A 19,629-nucleotide genomic window follows, 5' to 3' on the forward strand; every position below is an offset into this window, starting at 1 on the left:
CCCTCATCAGCCTAGGGCCAGAGCCAGGGCTGGGGCCCGGCTTGGCTTCCACCCTGCAGCTGTGGCCTTCTCTACCTCAGCCCCAATCAGCCCTCGAGTCTGGGCAGGAAGCCAGGCCCTAGCAGACCCAGGGCATCAAGAAAGCCCTTCAGGTAAACACCATGATAAGCTAAGAAGCAGAAATTAGACATTGTTTTGAACCGAGAGGCAGTTGCTATAGAGACTGCCGCTAATTAACTGCTCTCGGCCCCTGGGTAACAAAGGGCTTAAGGGCACTCAGGACGGTTCCTCTTGTTATGGGCTTTGTGTTCAGAATGTTGTGCCATCCCATGGGTCTCTCATCACTAAAATACCTGCGCCTCCCTCCTATCAACCCTCCTTCCATCCTCCTCCTCTTCCAAGATGCCAGGAGAGGTTCTGGGCTTGTCTGTGGGTGTCCTCCTATCCCCATGTGGACCAGGATTACTGGGGGGGGGGGACGACTGTGGGAGCTGCAGCACGGTTGGCAGAGCCTCGCCCTCTTAAAACACAAATCACTGCTGTGTCTCAGACAAATCAATGCCCTCCATCAGCGTGGAGGGGCCACTTCATGGGTTTCTCATCATCTCTGGTGGCATTCTGAAGTGATGCCCTGCAAGCAAGGAGCGCCTCGCTAATGGCAATCGGAGGCACGCCGCGAGGAACAGACCCATGTTCACATGGTAAACAACACCGCTCAGTGTTTTGAGGGGGTGTGGAACAGGGGAGCGGGGCCAGCTCGCTATGCTGGAGAGGGACATCTAAAGATGGGGGCCTCTCTTGCCGCGAGTGATTCCTCATGAACAAGTACGCCCAGCCTCTGGAGATCAGCATTTCATCCAATGACTGTAAACAATGCAGGAGGCCTCCTATAGCTGTCTGAAGTGGCTGGGGGGGACAGGAGAGAGGAGAGAAGGTGAGAGATTCCTAGGGGATATGAGGAGGTCTGCTTGTGAGATTCCTCCCAGCTCCCCAGTCAGACACTGTGTCTCCTGTTAGACAACATTAGCTTTGTTAAACTAGTTGCATGTCTCCTTGCTATTTCCAAAACAAGGGGCTAGACCCAGGTCGCAAACACCACACTAAACATAACGTATCTACAGGTTGACTTCTCTACTTCAAGACCATCATGATTCATTCACATTTTAAATATCAATTATTCATAAATGTAGTCTGGCATTCTGATTCGATTTGTGTCCTCTATTGAACACGCAAATTGTTCTCTAATAACTACTGATGAATGAATTGATTGATTACACATACATTTATCATACTTTTCCACATTAACCTTTAATAATCAACATTCACTATCCATAAATTAACATTCACCACCCACTGTCTCTTTTCCATCTGGAAAGAGCTTGCTTCATGGCTGAGTGAGTATTGGAGCTCACAGTTCATAGCGTGATGAGTTTGGCACTAGGACCCAGCAACAGCTGCAGGGTTGAGCAGCAGGCCCTTCCCACCAGACAGAGCAGCCACACACATACACACGCACACACACACACACATACACGCATATACACGCATACACACACATACACACTGACACTAGTTCCAATCTCCTCCCCTCCATGGAGACCCGCCAAACTTTGTGTTAGTGAGAAAAAGAAGACTACATCCAATTTCTCCAACTGACAAACAATAAAACAACAAAAAAACCTGGCCCGTCTCTTTCAGACAGCCATACATTGGCAGTCAATCTTGTTTCAAATGTTAGAAGAGCATAACAACATGTGTAGGTTGTGGACCCAAATACCCCTTTAGCCACAGTTACATCCCAGTCAAATTGTTCTCTCTCTCTGTCTCTGTCTCTGTCTCTCTCTCTCTCTCTCTCTCTCTCTCTCTCTCTCTCTCTCTCTCTCTCTCTCTCTGTCTCTGTCTCTCTCTCTCTCTCTCTCTCTCTCTCTCTCTCTCTCTCTCTCTCTCTCTGTCTCTCTCTCTCTCTCTCTCTCTCTCTCTCTGTCTCTCTCTCTCTCTCTCTCTCTCTCTCTCTCTCTCTCTCTCTCTGTCTCTGTCTCTCTCTCTCTCTCTCTCTCTCTCTCTCTCTCTCTCTCTCTCTCTCTCTGTCTCTCTCTCTCTCTCTCTCTCTGTCTCTCTCTCTCTCTCTCTCTCTCTCTCTCTCTCTCTCTCTCTCTCTCTCTCTCTGTCTCTCTCTCTCTCTCTCTCTCTCTCTCTCTCTCTGTCTCTCTGTCTCTCTGTCTCTCTGTCTCTCTGTGTGTGTGTGCGTGTGTCTGACAGGTCTGTCTTTGTGCACTGCTCTGAGCCACCGTGAAAGGCTACTCCCGGGGACACAGAGGATTGTGCTCCTGAGTAAATATGCAACCGGATACTACACACATCTGGTATGGTTGACCTCCACTCAATCCCCCTGCTCTCGGCCAGGTCAAGGTACATTCAATACCCCCAAACAACAAAACCACGGACAGAGTAGAAGAAAACAATACTCTATATGTACTTAGTGTACTACAGTGACACCAAGAAGAGGTTTGACTTTCAGGCTTTGTGTTTCTTTCAGAAATATGTTTGTAGAGTCACCGTGGCCGTGGTAAAAAAGAAGTGTGATGTCAACTTGTCACTGATGTCAAGGAGCATGAATCAGACGTGTCGAGCCAAAGACACAAATCTAATCTCCAAATCAAACTTTTGTTCTTCCTGACTTCATATCATGGGCTACCAGAGAGCAGAATCCACACAGCTTATTTGAAGATGTATGTGGTGATGTCCTGCACGCACTAGTGAGTCTAGTACTTAGCGCTAATCATTTAAAACTCGGTAGGCAAACCTATTTGTCATGCTCTAATCCAGAACAGGGGGAGTGTGAGCGAGTTTCTTTGGCACTCCCAGTCTGAGTGGAGCAGGAGTGGATGGAGGGAGGGAGGGAGGGAGGGAGGGAGGGAGGGAGAGAGGGAGGGAGGGAGGGAGGGAGGGAGGGAGGGAGGGAGGGAGGGAGGGAGGGAGGGAGGGAGGGAGGGAGGGAGGGAGGGAGGGAGGGAGGGAGGGAGGGAGGGAGGGGTGGTGTGGTCTGAAGCAGTCTCTTTGTACCGGCAGCTGAGGGTCTGCGCAGCGACTCCTAGACTTTACATTTCGTTTGGCCGGAGGGGTCACATGACAGCTGCAAACGAACGCCCCGAGGGGCTTTCTGCTTTCACTTGACACTGACAGGCTGTGAGATAGTCCAACACTGCAGAAAGAAAATATTCCCTCTTTCCATGACATCACCCAGCCAGGAATGGGGGAAGGGAGGGGAGGGGGGTGGGGGGGACGGGCACAGCTGGTGGCAGCCGCAGTACCATCTGCTCCAGACTAATAGTTCATGCTGCTTTACTTATAGAATCTTACTATTGCAGAGCAGGGAAATGAATGTATGGTCATCCCCTAGAAAGCCAAGGGAGCCCCGATTGAGGGCTCACAAATTAAGTGCTAACAAACACATTTCTGATTGACAATCTCACTCACACTCGGTCGTTTTCCTCTCATCCTTTTTCTCACACTGTCACATCTGGTCCGTTTTCAAAAGCATGAAAAAATGCATACAAAAAAATAAAAAAACGTAACTTTTAAATGAAAGAACGCAGACACACACGCACACAGGTGGCACTCACCATACATCTTGCCCTCGTCAGACAGGATGATCTTCCTGCGGCCGCAGGGAGGGTAGATGGCCAGGGCCTCCTGAAAGCTCTGCTCGATGTCAGGGCTCCACACCCCCTCCGCGTCGTTGTCCATGGGCTTGTCTGCCGAGTCACTCATCCTCTCCATGTCCTCGGCAGGGCTCTCGCTGCCGCTCCAGCTGCTGGGATCAATGGTGGCGCTCGGGCTTTCCAAGCCGAAGCCTGGACCAGACTAGGGAGAGACCTGGAATTCCCAATAAACAAACACAAGCCACCCGTCACTCTCCAGTCCAGAGCGCAGACATCTGCCTGCAGCAGGACAACACTCAGCCCAGGCACACGGCTGCCTGCTGGACAACAGCATGGCGAGGAGAGCGCCAGGGCGGACATGAGGATCAGCCAGACAGTCGTTGGGCTGATCTACCCAGGATGTTGTCTTTGGACTGGGGGACAGTTCTGCCAGGAGCTACAGCACTTTTGCAATGAAAGTATATGTATTATTTTTGCCAAGAAGCTGATTTAAAGACACAGACACACACCAGCGGGGAAGATCTCTGGTCTGTCACATGATATACGAGGTGATCTGAACGATACTGGGTAGAGCTGGTCCTTAGGTTGGGGGACACAACTCAACGCAATAAATATGTAACACCATGGACAGAGAGATTTGTATTTGCACACAAGTAGTTCCTTCAGTATTCCAGAGCACCTCATCTTTCTGTAAGGCCACAGGAGAGAATGCAGGCTGTTACTCGATGGCTATGTGAGGATGTCTGAGAGTTTAATGTGAAATGACAGAATCCCACTCAGCCAGTGCACCTGGCACCTGTGTACTGAGTAGAACCTTAGCAGCTCCTCTGTTTAAAGGAGGTAAATCTGAACCATACCGACCTCAAGTACAGTTGGGTAGAGAGTTTATGAAGCACAGAGAAAAAGAGCACATCATAAATACCCCGCACTAAAAACAAATGGCACACACAATTACTCCTTAACCGAACAAGAACAACTATTTTTATATTTGGAATTTAAATGATGGACAGCAGTGGGCCTTAAAGTAATTCTCCATTTTGATGTACGCCAAGTAAACAAATAACTGAATTTCATTTCCATTAAACATGAATGCCAGCTGCTAGATTGGGGGCAAAATAAGTGGAAAAAATCTCATTCAAATTTCGGGCAGTGAAGTACCTAAACTGAAGTAGCTATCTAACTCAATCAACATTTCCAAATAAGAGACTCGTAAAAAGGTTTTGAAAACAAACATTATCAGTGTTCGCTGAAAGGTTTAGTCTCAACAACAACAAAAAACTTGCTCAATGTTCTGTACTTCTCTCATCCCCTTACCCAGCTCCAATCTCTCAGTCCACCTTCTTCCTTAGCCTACTCTCTCCCTCCCTATTTTCCTCCCATTCCCTTTCTCCCTCCCCGCTACCTCCCATTTTCCCTCCCCATCTTCCTACCTCCCTACATCCCACTCTCCCTACCCTCCTCTCTACCTCCCTCCAGACAACCGCTTCCTCTGCCGGCAAGATCCTATTCAAGCAGCACAAGCTGTTGTGGAGTGGGACTAGGAGCATATGTTTCTTCTAGAATGTCGGTTCATGAGGGGGGAGAGGGGGGGATGGGAGCAAGCTGTTGGGGGAGAAAAAAAACCCTCCCAGAGTGGAGAGAGCTTTTACTGAATTCCGTTTTTGTGTGCTGACTGCTGACACTGCAGAACTAACTCACAGACTGATGAGGGAGGGGAAAACTCCTGTTTCCACCACAAATGGGCTGGGTCTGTGACTATATATCGCCCTCTCTTTCTCTCTCTCTCTACCATGACTCTCTCCTCCCTGAATCATGAACTACACTGATAATCACTCCCAGAGTGGATGTGGACATTATGTGATAGGAATTCCCAATCTCTCCCAGAAAGAAGACTTCTTTCCTTACTCTACGAGTGAAACCATCCACATTTCTGCAGCTTTGTAAAACATAATAGGTTATCTCATGTGCCTTACCGTTTTGTACTAAACTGCTCTTCAATGACTTGACACAACAAAACTATATATTTGCTCTAGCTTGGCCAGAGCTAAGCTAAAACAACTTCTCTCTTGTTACGGTCTATACCAGCTCAAGATTTCCCTCAGAACTACAGAGCCAGCAGTGTCATTTGGACGGATCCACAGTGAGCATCCAAGCAAACCAACCAGCCTGATGTTTGGCCTTTCTTCCACAGGTGGTTTCCCCTGGCGCGTCACTCCAGGAAATGAATACTAGTACGGTGAAACACACAATGAATTATTGAACCCTCTACCCCACCCCCTGTCCCACAACAACAAAAAACAACTGCACTTCACCCACAACTACAATTCACTCCACCACTAGGAGAGTAAAACAGACCTGGGATTCTCTGACAGTAACATAAACAAACAAAGAAAATGTTAGGTAAAATCCTGACATGTGAATGGAGTTAGAAGTAAGCTAAATTGTGGTTTTTATGTGTAGCTACAGTAGTCGTTCTGGCACTGCCTGCCTGTCATCCGTTTCCCAAGACTTAGCTGAGGTAGGTGTACAAACGCATGTGCTGTGGGATTAACCCGAGGGAGGAAAACAGTAGAACCCTCTGCATGCCATATCACCACAAAGGCATCAAAAGACCAAGGCGTCCCAGGACATCAAGTGCCCCCATCCTCACTGCCAACGGAGGCAATTCAATCACCAGTCACACAAATCCAAATACTATATGTAAGATTTTAAACCTATTTTCACATTATTATTCTTACTATAACCAAGGTTGCATCTTTTGCCAGTTCATTTTCTTTAGGCAGACTGGATGAAAGAATACATTATCAAGAGTGAAAGCATCATTAGGAATTAGAGTAAAAGCCCTATCTATCTTGGTTCGTGTAGTAAAGATCTTCACCTTGCTCTGTCATTAAGACATTGAAGACTATTAATCTGGACATGTGTTAGAGAACATCCGCAAAATCAATAGTCTTAAACCCTCTCCGTCATGAAACATGGGCCGTACTCACTCCACAGTCATTTGGCTTTACTATAAATCTGCTTCAATTATTTACCTTTCCTGCACCCTTTTTCTTAAACAACTTGTCTCAGGAGGACTGGGTTCTAAAAGGATCTAAGCTGTGTCTCCAAGCTGAGGAAGGGTCTCCCTTTGCCATCGAGAGGAGAGGGAGGTTGGGTCAACTCCACTACATTCTGTTCTTTAACCTCCGCTTCATTTGTCTCCTGACATCACACAACAGTAGCCGAACGGCGTTGAACTGCATAACAATATCTTGATAGCATTTCTTCCTTTATTTGTATTTATTTGACGTACATTCAGACTTTCCATGTACAGCACGCAGGTTTCTTCAGAACATGATATTAAACATTATAAATATAGTGAATACTATAAACCTATTGGATCTATAGGGCAAAATCAAATGCTTATGGTAAAAAAAAAATGGCTTCTAAACTATTTCCTCACAGGCCTGTGAATTGTCACATCTCTAGTCTAAGTTGACAAACCAACACAAGGGACATGTTGTTTTTAAACGCCTCTCTTTACTTACGAACGCAGCATGGACCACATCTCCCAAGATATACTCCTAAATGGTCTCCATAAGGCATGTATCCATGTCCCTTTCCCTGTTCAGTTACTGAGTGTCACTTACTGAAGAAGAGCTTCAAGGTATTTCCCAATGGGTCATACTAAAACCATCTGTCAAATATGCACCAAATCAACATGCAAATGAATAGTCTGTAGTTGATTTACATCAATTAGACAGTTCGACTATGATATGTAGTACAAAAATATTTCGGAATAATCAGGGAATATAATGAGACTCAATCCTTCAGCCGTCACAGTATGCAATGCAGGACTAGCTGGCTGTGAGGTTTGGAGCAGGCAATAGACGACTGTTGTGATAGAGCAATATGTCTCCAGATGATTCTGAAGTGCAGTTGTTTGTCCAGGCTGTTGTGGCAGATGGGGGAGAGAGATTGGTCATGCAACAATCCGGGCTGCACTTCATTCTCCACGCAGGGAAAACATTTCAAACATTTCAAACAAATGCGGGACAAGGCTGCATACCACAGTGACCTCAAAAAATAATCTTTCTCTCCTGATACTCTGGTAAGACACTGTGTGATAACACTATTTTGGGGGGGAGAGGGGGTGAAGGAAGGGGCAATTTGTAAATTGTAAACCTTCAATTTACAATTTGCCTTAAGAAATAGGGTGTCGTCAGGAAATACTTTGTGTCAGTAAGTATGTCCAAGAAGAAACGAAAACCAATGTATCATTTTCAATCATTAGCAAGCATTTCATTACAAAGATTGCACAAGTCTGATAAACCACTTCTTATATTGGCTGGCAAACAGCATGCCTACAAAAACAATAAGAGGTTTAATAAAAATGCACTGAGGCTCTAATGTATCGGTGGGGTTTGGTAGAAGCTCTTCAGTCTGGATCCATTAAAACATTACACCTAATAGTAAAAAAATGCTCAAACAATACAGACACCTGCATCTTCCAGCAGGTAGGGAACATGCTGGCTTTTGGGTCATTTTTTTTATCAAACAAACCAAATAATATCAATCTCCCAGATCACTGTTCTAGCCATACCTTCAACCAAGTACACGATGACAGGCAGCACACGCAATAGGTAACTCACAACAAGCACAACATCAACATATTTCCTCCACCTACATTTTCAACTTTTGACATACAATGGATTGAAGCTCTATAAAAACATGTCAAAGCATAAACTGAACTGCATGTCTAAGCTATTCAACTTTAGTGGCCAATACCTTAGGGCCAGACTTCTAATATCATTTGGGTGGCAATGTGGAGATCTCTTGGAAGAAATTTGCTTTTACATTGATAATCAATATTCAAATGTTATTTACTTGGCAAGATAGGCAAAAAAGTCTTCCAAAGGAAAAAGTATTTACTGCCAATGACCCTAAATGATTTATTCCCACAAAAGACTTGTGCTCCACCCGTGTCTGTGTTCCCAAGTTAAGTTCTCCAGAGGCCCTTCCCCTTGCTGACAAGTCTAACTCACTGAAGCCAGGATGTGTTCCTACACGCCTCTTTCACAACTCACAGCCATCTGCACCAACACACGCACATACACATGTACAGAGATACACACATACACACGCACACACACACACACACATATATATATACTTCCAGAATTGGGGACTTGGATCCATCAAAAACAATTATGGGAACTTAACAGGATTCAGTATGTGGTTGTTGATTAATGCTAGGATTTTTGTATCTGTTTTGGTACAGAGAGAGAGAGAGAGAGAGAGAGAGAGAGAGAGAGAGAGAGAGAGAGAGAGAGAGAGAGAGAGAGAGAGAGAGAGAGAGAGAGAGAGAGAGAGAGAGAGAGAGAGAGAGAGAGAGAGAGAGAGACAGGTGGACTGATATCGACTAACTAAGGACTGGAATCCATGTAGACAATGAGGACTACAACGATGGGAAAACAACAACGGCATGTTTCGTAGCAGTCCTAGAGTCCGAAGAGTGGCTAAGCTGAGCATTCCAAGGTATATGGATCATCATGGAATTTCACTGCCATTACTGTACATGTCACTCTTCCAAGGTCATTGAATGCTCTGAGATAGTGCATTGAAACAGCCTTAACAGCTTAATTAACCCCCATAAGTCTTAATCTATATTAAACCTGACCATAAATGATGATTACAAATACAAAAAACATTGCTTGAATGATTCAAAAGGTTTCTGTACATTCGCTTATCGCAAAATCCAATTGAACTGACCTAGAAAATTACATCTCTTGAATCTGCCTTTCCAGAATCCTCCAGAAAGGCTCCTTTCTGTGTGAGAGTGAGCATGTTTAGTTCTGCCGTGTGGGTCACACATCCTTTATTCCCCAGGAGTGGGCTGTTCTGACGAGGGAATCATTATCAGCCCATCACAGATCCTGCCATGGAACACGCCACACTCCTTGTTAATTCCTCATGCTCCTGCTCTGTTTATAGATTTTACACATCCTCAGGACACTGTGCTACTAGACCTTGTTTGTTGGAAAACCTCATGGATTATAGAGTGTTCGATGAGTACAAATGTAAAAAATAACTATGTTAGAGAGCAATGTTTTTTTTAATGACTTTTCTGCTCATGTTGAGTCAATCCTATCAGTTATAATAAAAACATATCATGTAAAAAACAAAAAATGCTTGTTTTTTCTTCCTCCTTTGCCACCATTCTATCCACTCCCTGTCGTCCTATGATATCCTTCTGAAGCTACAATAAGGTTGAAGCAGCCTAGGTTGGATTCTGCCTTGATGCCCATTGAGCTGGTCTCCTAGTGTCTGAGAATCTGAACACTAATTGTGTTAGGGAGAGGTAGGAATTTCACCTGTAGACATACTTGAAGCCACAGATAATTGCATCCTCCTATCACTCCTATGTCCGTACCATGGAAATGGTCTTATTAGCAAGATAAAAGGAGAGGGGACCAGGGCAACAAGTGACTGCATTGGCTATAGTTGGCTATAGCTGTGACCAGGCATTATGGGATATGACACTTATAGCAGATTATATAAGCCACTCTCATTTACCCTAAACTGGAATCCAGCTCCTTAAATTAAGAGAAGCCATTTCACCCTCACACCAACCAAGGTAATGAAACAGCAAATGAGAGGTCTTAAATGTAATTTTCCATGTGGAGTCCTTTTGTACTGTTATCTCGGAGGGTGCGATAATGATTCCGTGAATGGCTTTTGCGCACCCCATAATGACCCATAGCAGTTAAGGCCGCACTGTGAAGAACTATAATTACCATGTGATTACAAAACTCGATGTTCACTGTGTGTTTTAAAACCCTACCCTGGCCTTTGGTTAATTATTTTAGTAATGCTGAAACTATTCCAAAACCTTCATGTTTGAAACAAAAAGTAGCCAATTATGCATATTTACAAGGATGGAACATTACTGAGATTCCACTTACTTGTACATTTCCTGTCATCAAAACACATTCATTATCAGTGGAATGGCATGTATTAGAATAAAGAGGCAAAACAAGCCTCTGTTCGACACAGACCTTGGGAAATAAAGTTTCAGGCAACTGAAGAATATTTTGAATAGGATTAACGAAATAGATGAAGGTTCAGTAAAAGTGATAAAGACTTTAGTGGTATTGAATTTCTGAATATCTTTGTTTAGAAAATGTAAAATCTGAGTTTCAAACAAATAAACAATAGAATCAACCACCCATATTATGAAAGTGCACTTCCTCCTCTATGTGTCTTGACACTTAACCTTGTACAGGATAAGAAAAGCAGGTGATAGATGGGGGAAATGACCCTAACAATCAGAGTTATTAGGGTAACATTGCAAAGCGGTCTGTATTAATACAGTATACAAGCATGTCCTGTTGTCCACGGGACAAAACGATTGATCTACTTTGTATTGGATTTTCCTCCAGGTTTCATGAATAAATCTCTAGGGCACAGAGTGCTGATGAGTGAATGAACAAGCTTTTCAATACCAATCTCCAGATGCAGGCCGCTAAAGGTCCAGTGCATTCGCGGGCTAATGCCTCCTCTGTTATTGGCAACTGTCAAGCCTTTATTTCATGCCTCTTTAAACCAGCAGTCATGGGTGCCGTGAATCCGTCTGATAATATCCCACTCAAATCTAAGGCCTGGAGCCTCACGGCCGGCACCCTACCAATGGGCCCCTCGGGGATCAATCTCTGCTCGCCGCAGAATGGGATTGATTTACAGAGACTGTCAAGGCAGCTCTCCCCACCTGCCTCAGTCTGATGGGAGTCAGGTGGCTAGTGCATACGCCACTCTGTCACCCCATCAACTGCGGAGGCAGCGCATGCTGAAGATCACTATCACTCTGCAAGAGCATGCCAATCATGTCACTGCTGATCCAGTGTTCCTCCAGACCACAGAGATCCTGTGACTAAATATCTGAAATGAGACAAACATTTTCCAATTCGACAATAACAATGACAGCATCCATGCATTTGATGACTTGATTGTCCTGTCTCTCTCAGGCTGTCACAAATATGCGGTGCATTCCGGAGTCTGCACATGCTCACATCACAGTAGTGTGAGGAGAGACAATAGAGAGCACATACAGCTCAGGAAATTAAAGCTGTAAATAAAGGTCTACCGGATAAAGGATCCCTTGACAGTTATGAGAGAAGCGCAGGGCTAGAGGGCTGGAGGACTGGAGGCCTGGAGGGCTGGAGGATTGGGGGACTGGAGGATTGGGGGACTGGAGGGCTGTTCGACTGGAAGGGTGGAGGACTGGAGGGCAGAAGGACTGGAGGGCTGGACGACTGGAGGGCTAGAGGACTGGAGGGTTAAAGGACTGGAGGGTTAGAAGGCAATGAGACTAGAGGGCAGCAGGATTGGAGGACAGTGGAGCCTGGAGGGCAGCAGGACTGGAGGGCAGCAGGACTGGAGGGCAGCAGGACTGGAGGGCAGCAGGACTGGAGGGCAGCAGGACTGGAGGACAGTGGAGCCTGGAGGGCAGCAGGACTGGAGGGCAGCAGGACTGGAGGGCAGTGGAGCCTGGAGGGCAGCAGGACTGGAGGGCAGCAGGACTGGAGGGCAGTGGAGCCTGGCCATGGAGTATCGGTCATGACACGTGTGGACGGGCATGAAAACCTAATCACAGTGATGGGCCACCATCTGCATTCAGTGTTTCAGCCCACCCTCTACTCCCTCCTAATCTCTTCTTTCCCCCAGCCATGCCATCCTCTCTACTTTGCTCCTCTCCACTCCTTTCCCCTCTGTCATGTCCCTCTCTTCTCCTCTTGTACCCGTCCTATCTCATCAAAAAAGCTGTCTGTTTGGGCTTCCATCTGCCATAAACCACCCCCTCCTCCAGAGCAGCTAGTGGTGAAAAGGTCAAATGGAATTTTCTCGAAACTATTTTGTTTGCTGTTCATTGTATGGCGGATGCTGTCCAGTTTATTGGTACTTAAAGGAGAGCTTGGCCAGATGTGACACATCGTCTTCACAGAGCTCCAAGGTAATTTGATGGGCAAAAATTCCTTTCCGACCTACCATGGTAAGTACATATTGGGCTGTTGTATGAGACAAATAGCATATAAATCTGCCAGTGGATCAAATTGAAACACAACCTGACCTAAGGTCTTCTGTACTTTGAAAGGAAACAATAAACAGTATTTCAATAACCTACTTCAATAAAGTTTGCATTCAATTTATAAGCCTTTCCAATTAAGCATGCAGCGCTTTCACAATTATTTTAAAGCAACTATTAAATCTGTGTTCACTTTGCCAATACCCATTTCTCTACGAAGAGAAAAAAATTGAATGCAGTAAAAATTCCCTCTTTCCGCTTTTAAATTCCTTACCTTCAAAACAATATTACAGGATGAATATTGGGCACAAAGGACTGTAGATATAAAAACAAGATTTTGGTTAGAACATCTAGTGAGTGCCCAGGAACATTCTGAGGATAAACATTGCTGTAGTACTTGGTCAAGTAACTCCAGCATGCACACAAAACAAATTGTCCAAAGCAGGATGCATCGTTCTCGGATGGAGCAGTTAAACTGTTTATGAGGTGTAATCATATTATCTATCCCAGCATTCCCTGCTGTACGTGCTCTCTATTTACATACACACTGACTTAGTAAGTTAAAGAAACTAAAAGGCTGAAATGCTGTGCCCCAGATAGAGTTCAACCTTATTCACTGGGCAGAGCCTGCATACTAATGTTGAGAGCCACCCCCGAGTGTATCTGTGTTTCGGACGAAGCCAGGGCAGCTCGGGGGCAAAGAGAGTCTGTCTGATCTCTGTCAGCCATGATAACAATACAGCAGCCATTAATGAAAGGCCTTGTAGGGATTTATTACAAGCGAGGACTAGGGAATACGGTGCCAGAGAGCCTGGACGGCCCACATTTGAATACAGCCCACAAATTATAAACAGTTTCAGTAAATGAAGTGACTGAGAACCTTTGTTTCACGGGTGTACATCTCTTCAAATATATTTTGCCAGTGGAAGGAAGCATGCTCTAAACCACGGCTGCTAGCCCCATAGCACAGCTAATACTGGGCAAGGAAGTTATTGAAGCCTGGATTTCCTGCTTTCAGCTGTGGCCAAGAACGAGAAGGTTTATAGTGGTTTCAGGAACTGACTCATCAAATGAATCATGGATTAAATATTCCTTTTCATCTGTTTCATGATCGTGGGATAGCTCATCTGAAACTTTTCAGAAGTTGCAAGAGTGAGAAAACAGGGAGGCTATGTCTAACAATGTCACAATGACTTCTGTGTCATTATTGTTTAATGACACAGTGATTAAGACATAATTTGTTTCTTCATTATTTTCTTTCCTGAGAAGCTGACTGAGGCTGACATATGGTAGGAATTATGAGACTATAATTGTAAAGTGCTGAAACAGTGGTTTCTTTACTGTATGACTTCTAAAGATGAGGAAAGCTCTTACATTTTATGTTTCTCTCTCCCTCTTATTTCACCCCACATGTGCTTTGCAAGAATATCCCAGTACAACGCAATACAGCATTGTAGTTCATCTAAAACACGTTCATTGGTCTTTTTTGAAAGTAAACATGATGAATGAGAATAAACAAAGGGATACATATATATATATATATATATATATATATATTATATATTAATATATATATATATATATATATGTGTGTGTATAGGCTGTTTGTCACAATTACACATATGGAGAAAAAGTGCACAGTACTTTCAAAGGCAGTTGACAAGGCCAAAGTGCACTCAGTAGCTGGCAGTCATTTTATGGCTGCAGTGCTGAAGCTGATTTACTTAGATGACGTCAGTGGCTTTGAGCCAGCTTTTGCTTTTGGTGGCACTCTACGCCGGCCTCTCTGAGGCCTAACTCAAACTGTTGAGCAGCAGACCATACTCAACAATTCCCTTTCTGAAGCAGGGTTTAACTCAGGGCACAGACAGCCAGCGATGCAGCTGGTCTGTCTTCTGATGCAGCATGCTTCCTCCCTTACAACAGGTACACCAATGCTTTCAGGTGGCCCTGAGCCTGCACATTTACACATTGTATTCAGTACATACATAACAATTGACAATGACACTGCCAATAATCCTGTGTTCGTTCAATCAATGACTGTAATGCCCTCGTTTTTGTCTTGTTTTGGTTATTAAACACACAAAAAAAACTGCCATGAATGATGTCTTTCAGATTCTTAAGATTCAGAAATGCAACAAATGTGAGGGGAAGCAATAGTGTTCTTACAGAGAATAGTGTTCTACAACTGTGTCCACCGCTGTCTACATAAAATGTGTAAAGTAACAATTTCTAAAGAAAAGAAAAACGAACATGGAACATCCAAAAGTTTCCATTGAATTCCTTTTTCCTACATTGAATCTTAATTAGCTTCAACCACAGATGTTTTTTATTAGGAAATGATGTCTTTGCAGACTATCAGTCAGGATGTGCCTGTTTGCTTTGGGCTTCATCCCAGCAGAGTGCTGCTTCACAATGCCTTGTGGCAACAGAGGGTGAAAACCCACAGGCTGGTTCTAAGTGAAACACTACATGAAGACTCATGTTCGGACCATTCATCCCTACTTACTGCATGTACAGTAGGGCCATATTATTTCATTATATGAATTAATCAAGAGAATGATCAGGCGTGAAGTGTATATCACTAAACACGATGCTGGTAATTAGCATGTACCGTATACTCTGAATTTATATGACACATAAATTATGACACAACTATGTTTTGTGCCATTATCAGAACATGCCATTATAATTCAGTAAGCATCAATTATATGCTTTTTCAAAAATAGTACAAATTCATTTTTTAAACCATTTGGGTTCAAGATACAGCAGGAAACACAGAACATAATTTCCTGTATATAAACATGTAGTTTACATTAATCCTTCCTTACGGACCCCACGATCACCACACACACATACACCCACGCACACTCACACACACATACACCCACGCACACACACACACAAACAGTTACATTTGTTAACAACAGTTGGTGACTGAAATATGAAGCATATTAAATACTATTGTACTGTTAACTGACAGATTATCTGGAGCACACAAATACTGTATGATGCCATAGCCACAGTGACCTTTTACTGGCATAACGATAGCATGGACCTGACAGAGTGAAAAGCATAGTTTGTCAAATCGTCATTTGCATGAAATCTCAGTACAGTAAAAGCAAACGTTGTGCCTTCATTGTTTCATCTACAGGTGCAGAAGACAACCTGAACAGATGTCAGTTTGTGAACAACGTTGTTTGCTCTCTGCAATTCAACAAGCTTTCCACAATCTCAGTTTGGACCACTGACTGAAAAGACAATGGTTCTCTCTCTGCTCCCAGAGTAACCCAATACACTCGATGCCTTAGAAATGCACATTATTCTCTTCACATTTCACAACTGAAAGACTACATTCTTCTTCTTTCAACCCTTCAAAAGCACTGTTACAATGCAATGTGCAAAAAAACAGAGGTTTAATCATATTCTGTCGACCTATGTGGGCTGTGCTTCTCAACTGTAGGACTCAAATCAGAACTCCTAAACTAATAGGAATGTATCTCCATATGTTAACCGGGATTTGAGTTTTTTATTACAATTGTACAGTCTAATCATGCATCCATTGTAAAGATATTATGGGCAGAAGGGTTAATCCCTTATCTCTCTGATACGTCCTAGTCTGTGATTGAATATAAAAAATTCAAGGATAACATATGTTCAAAAGAAGGGGAGGAAAGAGAGCAATGTTTGTTTAGCACACGTGAGTGAGCCAATCAAAAACATACTCAATGTTATTCTTCTGAAATAGCCTGCGACCAATTTTCATTCAATCATGGATTAAATATGTACAAATATTGCCATACTAGTAATGTGCTTCGCTGTGTCATAATATGATTCTATTTATAGTATTGACTTTATTATTGGATTTGTTGACATTAGTTGGAATTTTTGTAATACTTTCAGATATACTTTAGCCTCAGCACATGTTCAAAAGGGGAAGGAATTCATAAGCCCACTTTCAAAAGTAATGAGCTAAGTTGTCAAGTAGAGACAATGTCCTATTCTTGCACTTGAAAATGCCATGCAGGCCAGAGTCCAACAGGTCCCCTTGTTTGCATAAGCTGAAAACAATGCATCTATTGCTCTACTTTATTTGTGATCCCATCTAAGCAGCATATGTACTTCTCAACATGGTGATGTCACCTCAGGGTTAAGTCTGATAGGTGTCAATTTGTTTATTGTAGTAAATTATACCTAGTTAGAGGAATCCACACGTAAAAAAACATTCAGACTCATTTATCCCTGTTTCCACAAGAGCCACACTGAAATATAAGACCATAATTGACTGTATGAAAGGCGGTCTTTTTTCTAATCACACAAAGCATGGCAGAACACTTGCTGGACTGCTGCAGAGAAAAACTTTATGTGAGTTTTGACTTGAATCATACATTTGGCAAATACCCCATGAAATTAACAGAAACAAGATTTAAATGAATACTTTGCATATATACTATGCGTAAAACCGAATATTCTCTTCTGTTGGTATGATCTTAGTGTTGTTTAATGTGTAGTTTAAGCAAGAGCAGTCCAGCACTCACTGTACATATTGCATGCTTTCAGGGGTCCACAAATACATCTTAAGATAGACCAATGCACAGATAAACAAAAAGTAAGTGCCCCCCTTTCCAACAGTTTCAACATAATAAAACTCGAGAAGGTACTGATGTTGGCCTGCAATGAATGCTCCACATCACCCAACTTTGTAAATGCACAGACTATAACAAAAAACACTGTAACGTCACAAGTGACAGGCTATAATTTTTCGGAATCTGATCAGTTTCTCCAATGGTAAAAACTCAAAAGTGGCCTTGGCTGCATACTACTCGTCCGAGCGATTCTTGTTTTTAGCTGAGCAGGCAACAATGTATGCCGAAAGGGAGACGGATATATGGAAAATGGAACGGAGCGTGGAATGTGAAAGTATAGACTACATACAATAATAAAACAGGCTTAACTTTCGTGTACAACTATTTGACATTATTTCAATTTAAACTGAGTAGAAAAAGCTTTTTTTCAAGCAAAAAACTAACATGACATGGGTTATTTTTTTAATACTAGGGGTTTTGTTTGAACCATGTTTATGTGCAAAAACAGAAAAATGGCATGTTCAGCTTTGAAAGCAAAACGACCTATGGCACTTTTAAATGTTTGGTGTCGTTATTATACTATTTACAGATGGAACCGATTGCGATAAAATTGTAGCATTATTGTACGCAAAACATCCTCCTCTGTGAGTTGGTACTTGGGGTTTCTGAATTCAATACAATAACCAGTCCCCCACTATTACAGATGATCAAAACAGACACATTATCTAAAAACGTTGATCTAATCTTTCCTGCAACATGACTTGTCTTATTCAGATCTGTTACATCGATTTTACCATTAGGGAAATGGAATGTAAAGAATTTGTTGGGATTCCTGTAAATGTAGCCACAAATATAGAAACATGTACTTACAGTAACTTCAAAGCAAGAATAGGAAAACCCCCGGCCAAATGTGTTGAAGCAACAAGTCTTTCAGGATAATGTTTTTGCCGTGCTCCGAAAATTCTCAAGTGAAATCTCCAACTCCCGACTGAGCCAACTATAGAGAAGAAAACAGCAACATTTTGATCGGTCATCTTGTCCAAAATTGAGATTCATAAAATAATGTAGCATTCGTCCAATCGTTTCCCGAATTCTGTTCGGAGTTTCTGAGGTTCATGCACATGACTTACTGCATTATAATAGGGCGTATGGTCGGGCTTCTTTACAAAAATGTAAAAAATGTCAAAGATTTTCGTGCTATGTCAGTGAATACAACACTGAGTGGACAAAGTGAGAGCACCCTGTTGCAACAGCGATGAGAAACGGCCACCTAAAATCTCACCAACAGATACTTCCCAGTCTTATTCTTATGGTAACCTAATATGAAACCGAATACATGTATTAAATGCTAGTATAATTACCTTTTATTCACGATGAACTAAACCTTAACAATGTTATCTGCAACCATTTTGCATATCATTAACTACATAGAAACTTACCTCCAACACCTCCGTTATTGTTATTTCATTTAAAAAAAAATCGTCCCCCTTTTTCTGTCTAATGTGGGATATTGTAGTTTTTGTAAACTGTGTAAAGTTATTCTTGTGTTTCTGGACCAGCCGGGTATGTGTACGTGAATCGGCAGCGCACCGACAGAGATGCGAAGAATGCTCGGAATGAGAACAGGAATGAAATGAACGCGAAGAGCGAGTTTGCATTGGGGCGGAGCAAAGGTGTCGTCATTCCAAACCTAACAGTCAGCGGTAGATAGGAGGGACAAGGGACAAAAATCCCCAAAGATGACCTCACAGAATACGTTGAATTCAAACTGGAGCCTAAAAGAGGAGGGACATTAATCATAACCAAATCAATACATTTTCCAGTCTGATCATACTTTGGTTTGATACATTCAAACTTATATATTTATATTCCTTTCAACAAATATATATTTTTTAAATTCTGAACATAATTCCACACATAGAAAATCATGAACCTGAAGTTGCTAAGTCAAAGAGACAACAACTGCCCACACAGCAAACTTTACTACATGTCTGTTCGTGTCTAAACAATCTACCCATCAGGGGCTGCATGGTGTCTTGACCCCAATCCATTTAAAGGGAGGGATCTATGAAGATGAACGGCTCATCAATCATCCATCAGCACGGGAAAATCTGTCTGCACATGTTTAGCAGAGACAAAAGAGAACTGAAGTGAGGGTAAGGAGAGAGAGCAGCACAGAAAAAAAAAACATACTTTCGGATTAAAAGTTTTCAAACTTTCATTCCAATAATTTATTAATAAAAACGGTGATAATAACATTCATACAAGTACACGAGATGACGTCTAGTAGCAGACAGAAACATAAAGTTGCAGGAAA

At 42.9% G+C, this 19,629-nt stretch overlaps 1 protein-coding gene across 6 annotated transcripts in view; it reads right to left on the minus strand.

Moving 5' to 3' along the window:
- The window catches only part of tead1b (TEA domain family member 1b), a 42,380-nt gene extending 23,463 nt beyond the window's left edge, over window positions 1–18,917 (minus strand). For all 6 annotated transcript variants that reach the window (XM_084682133.1, XM_084682132.1, XM_084682131.1 and 3 more), the window contains exons 1-3: window positions 18,752–18,917; window positions 18,183–18,309; window positions 3,624–3,876 (exon numbers count right to left, since the gene is read on the minus strand). In XM_084682133.1, the coding sequence (XP_084538259.1) occupies window positions 3,624–3,780 (157 nt within the window). In that variant the 5' untranslated portion in view covers window positions 3,781–3,876; window positions 18,183–18,309; window positions 18,752–18,917. The remainder of the gene's footprint in view (window positions 1–3,623; window positions 3,877–18,182; window positions 18,310–18,751) is intronic.
- Between the last annotated feature and the right edge of the window lie 712 nt (window positions 18,918–19,629).

Source organism: Hypomesus nipponensis, chromosome 19 (assembly GCF_054491055.1).
Source record: "Hypomesus nipponensis isolate SF chromosome 19, ASM5449105v1, whole genome shotgun sequence".
In the NCBI taxonomy this organism is placed as follows: Eukaryota; Metazoa; Chordata; class Actinopteri; order Osmeriformes; family Osmeridae; genus Hypomesus; species Hypomesus nipponensis.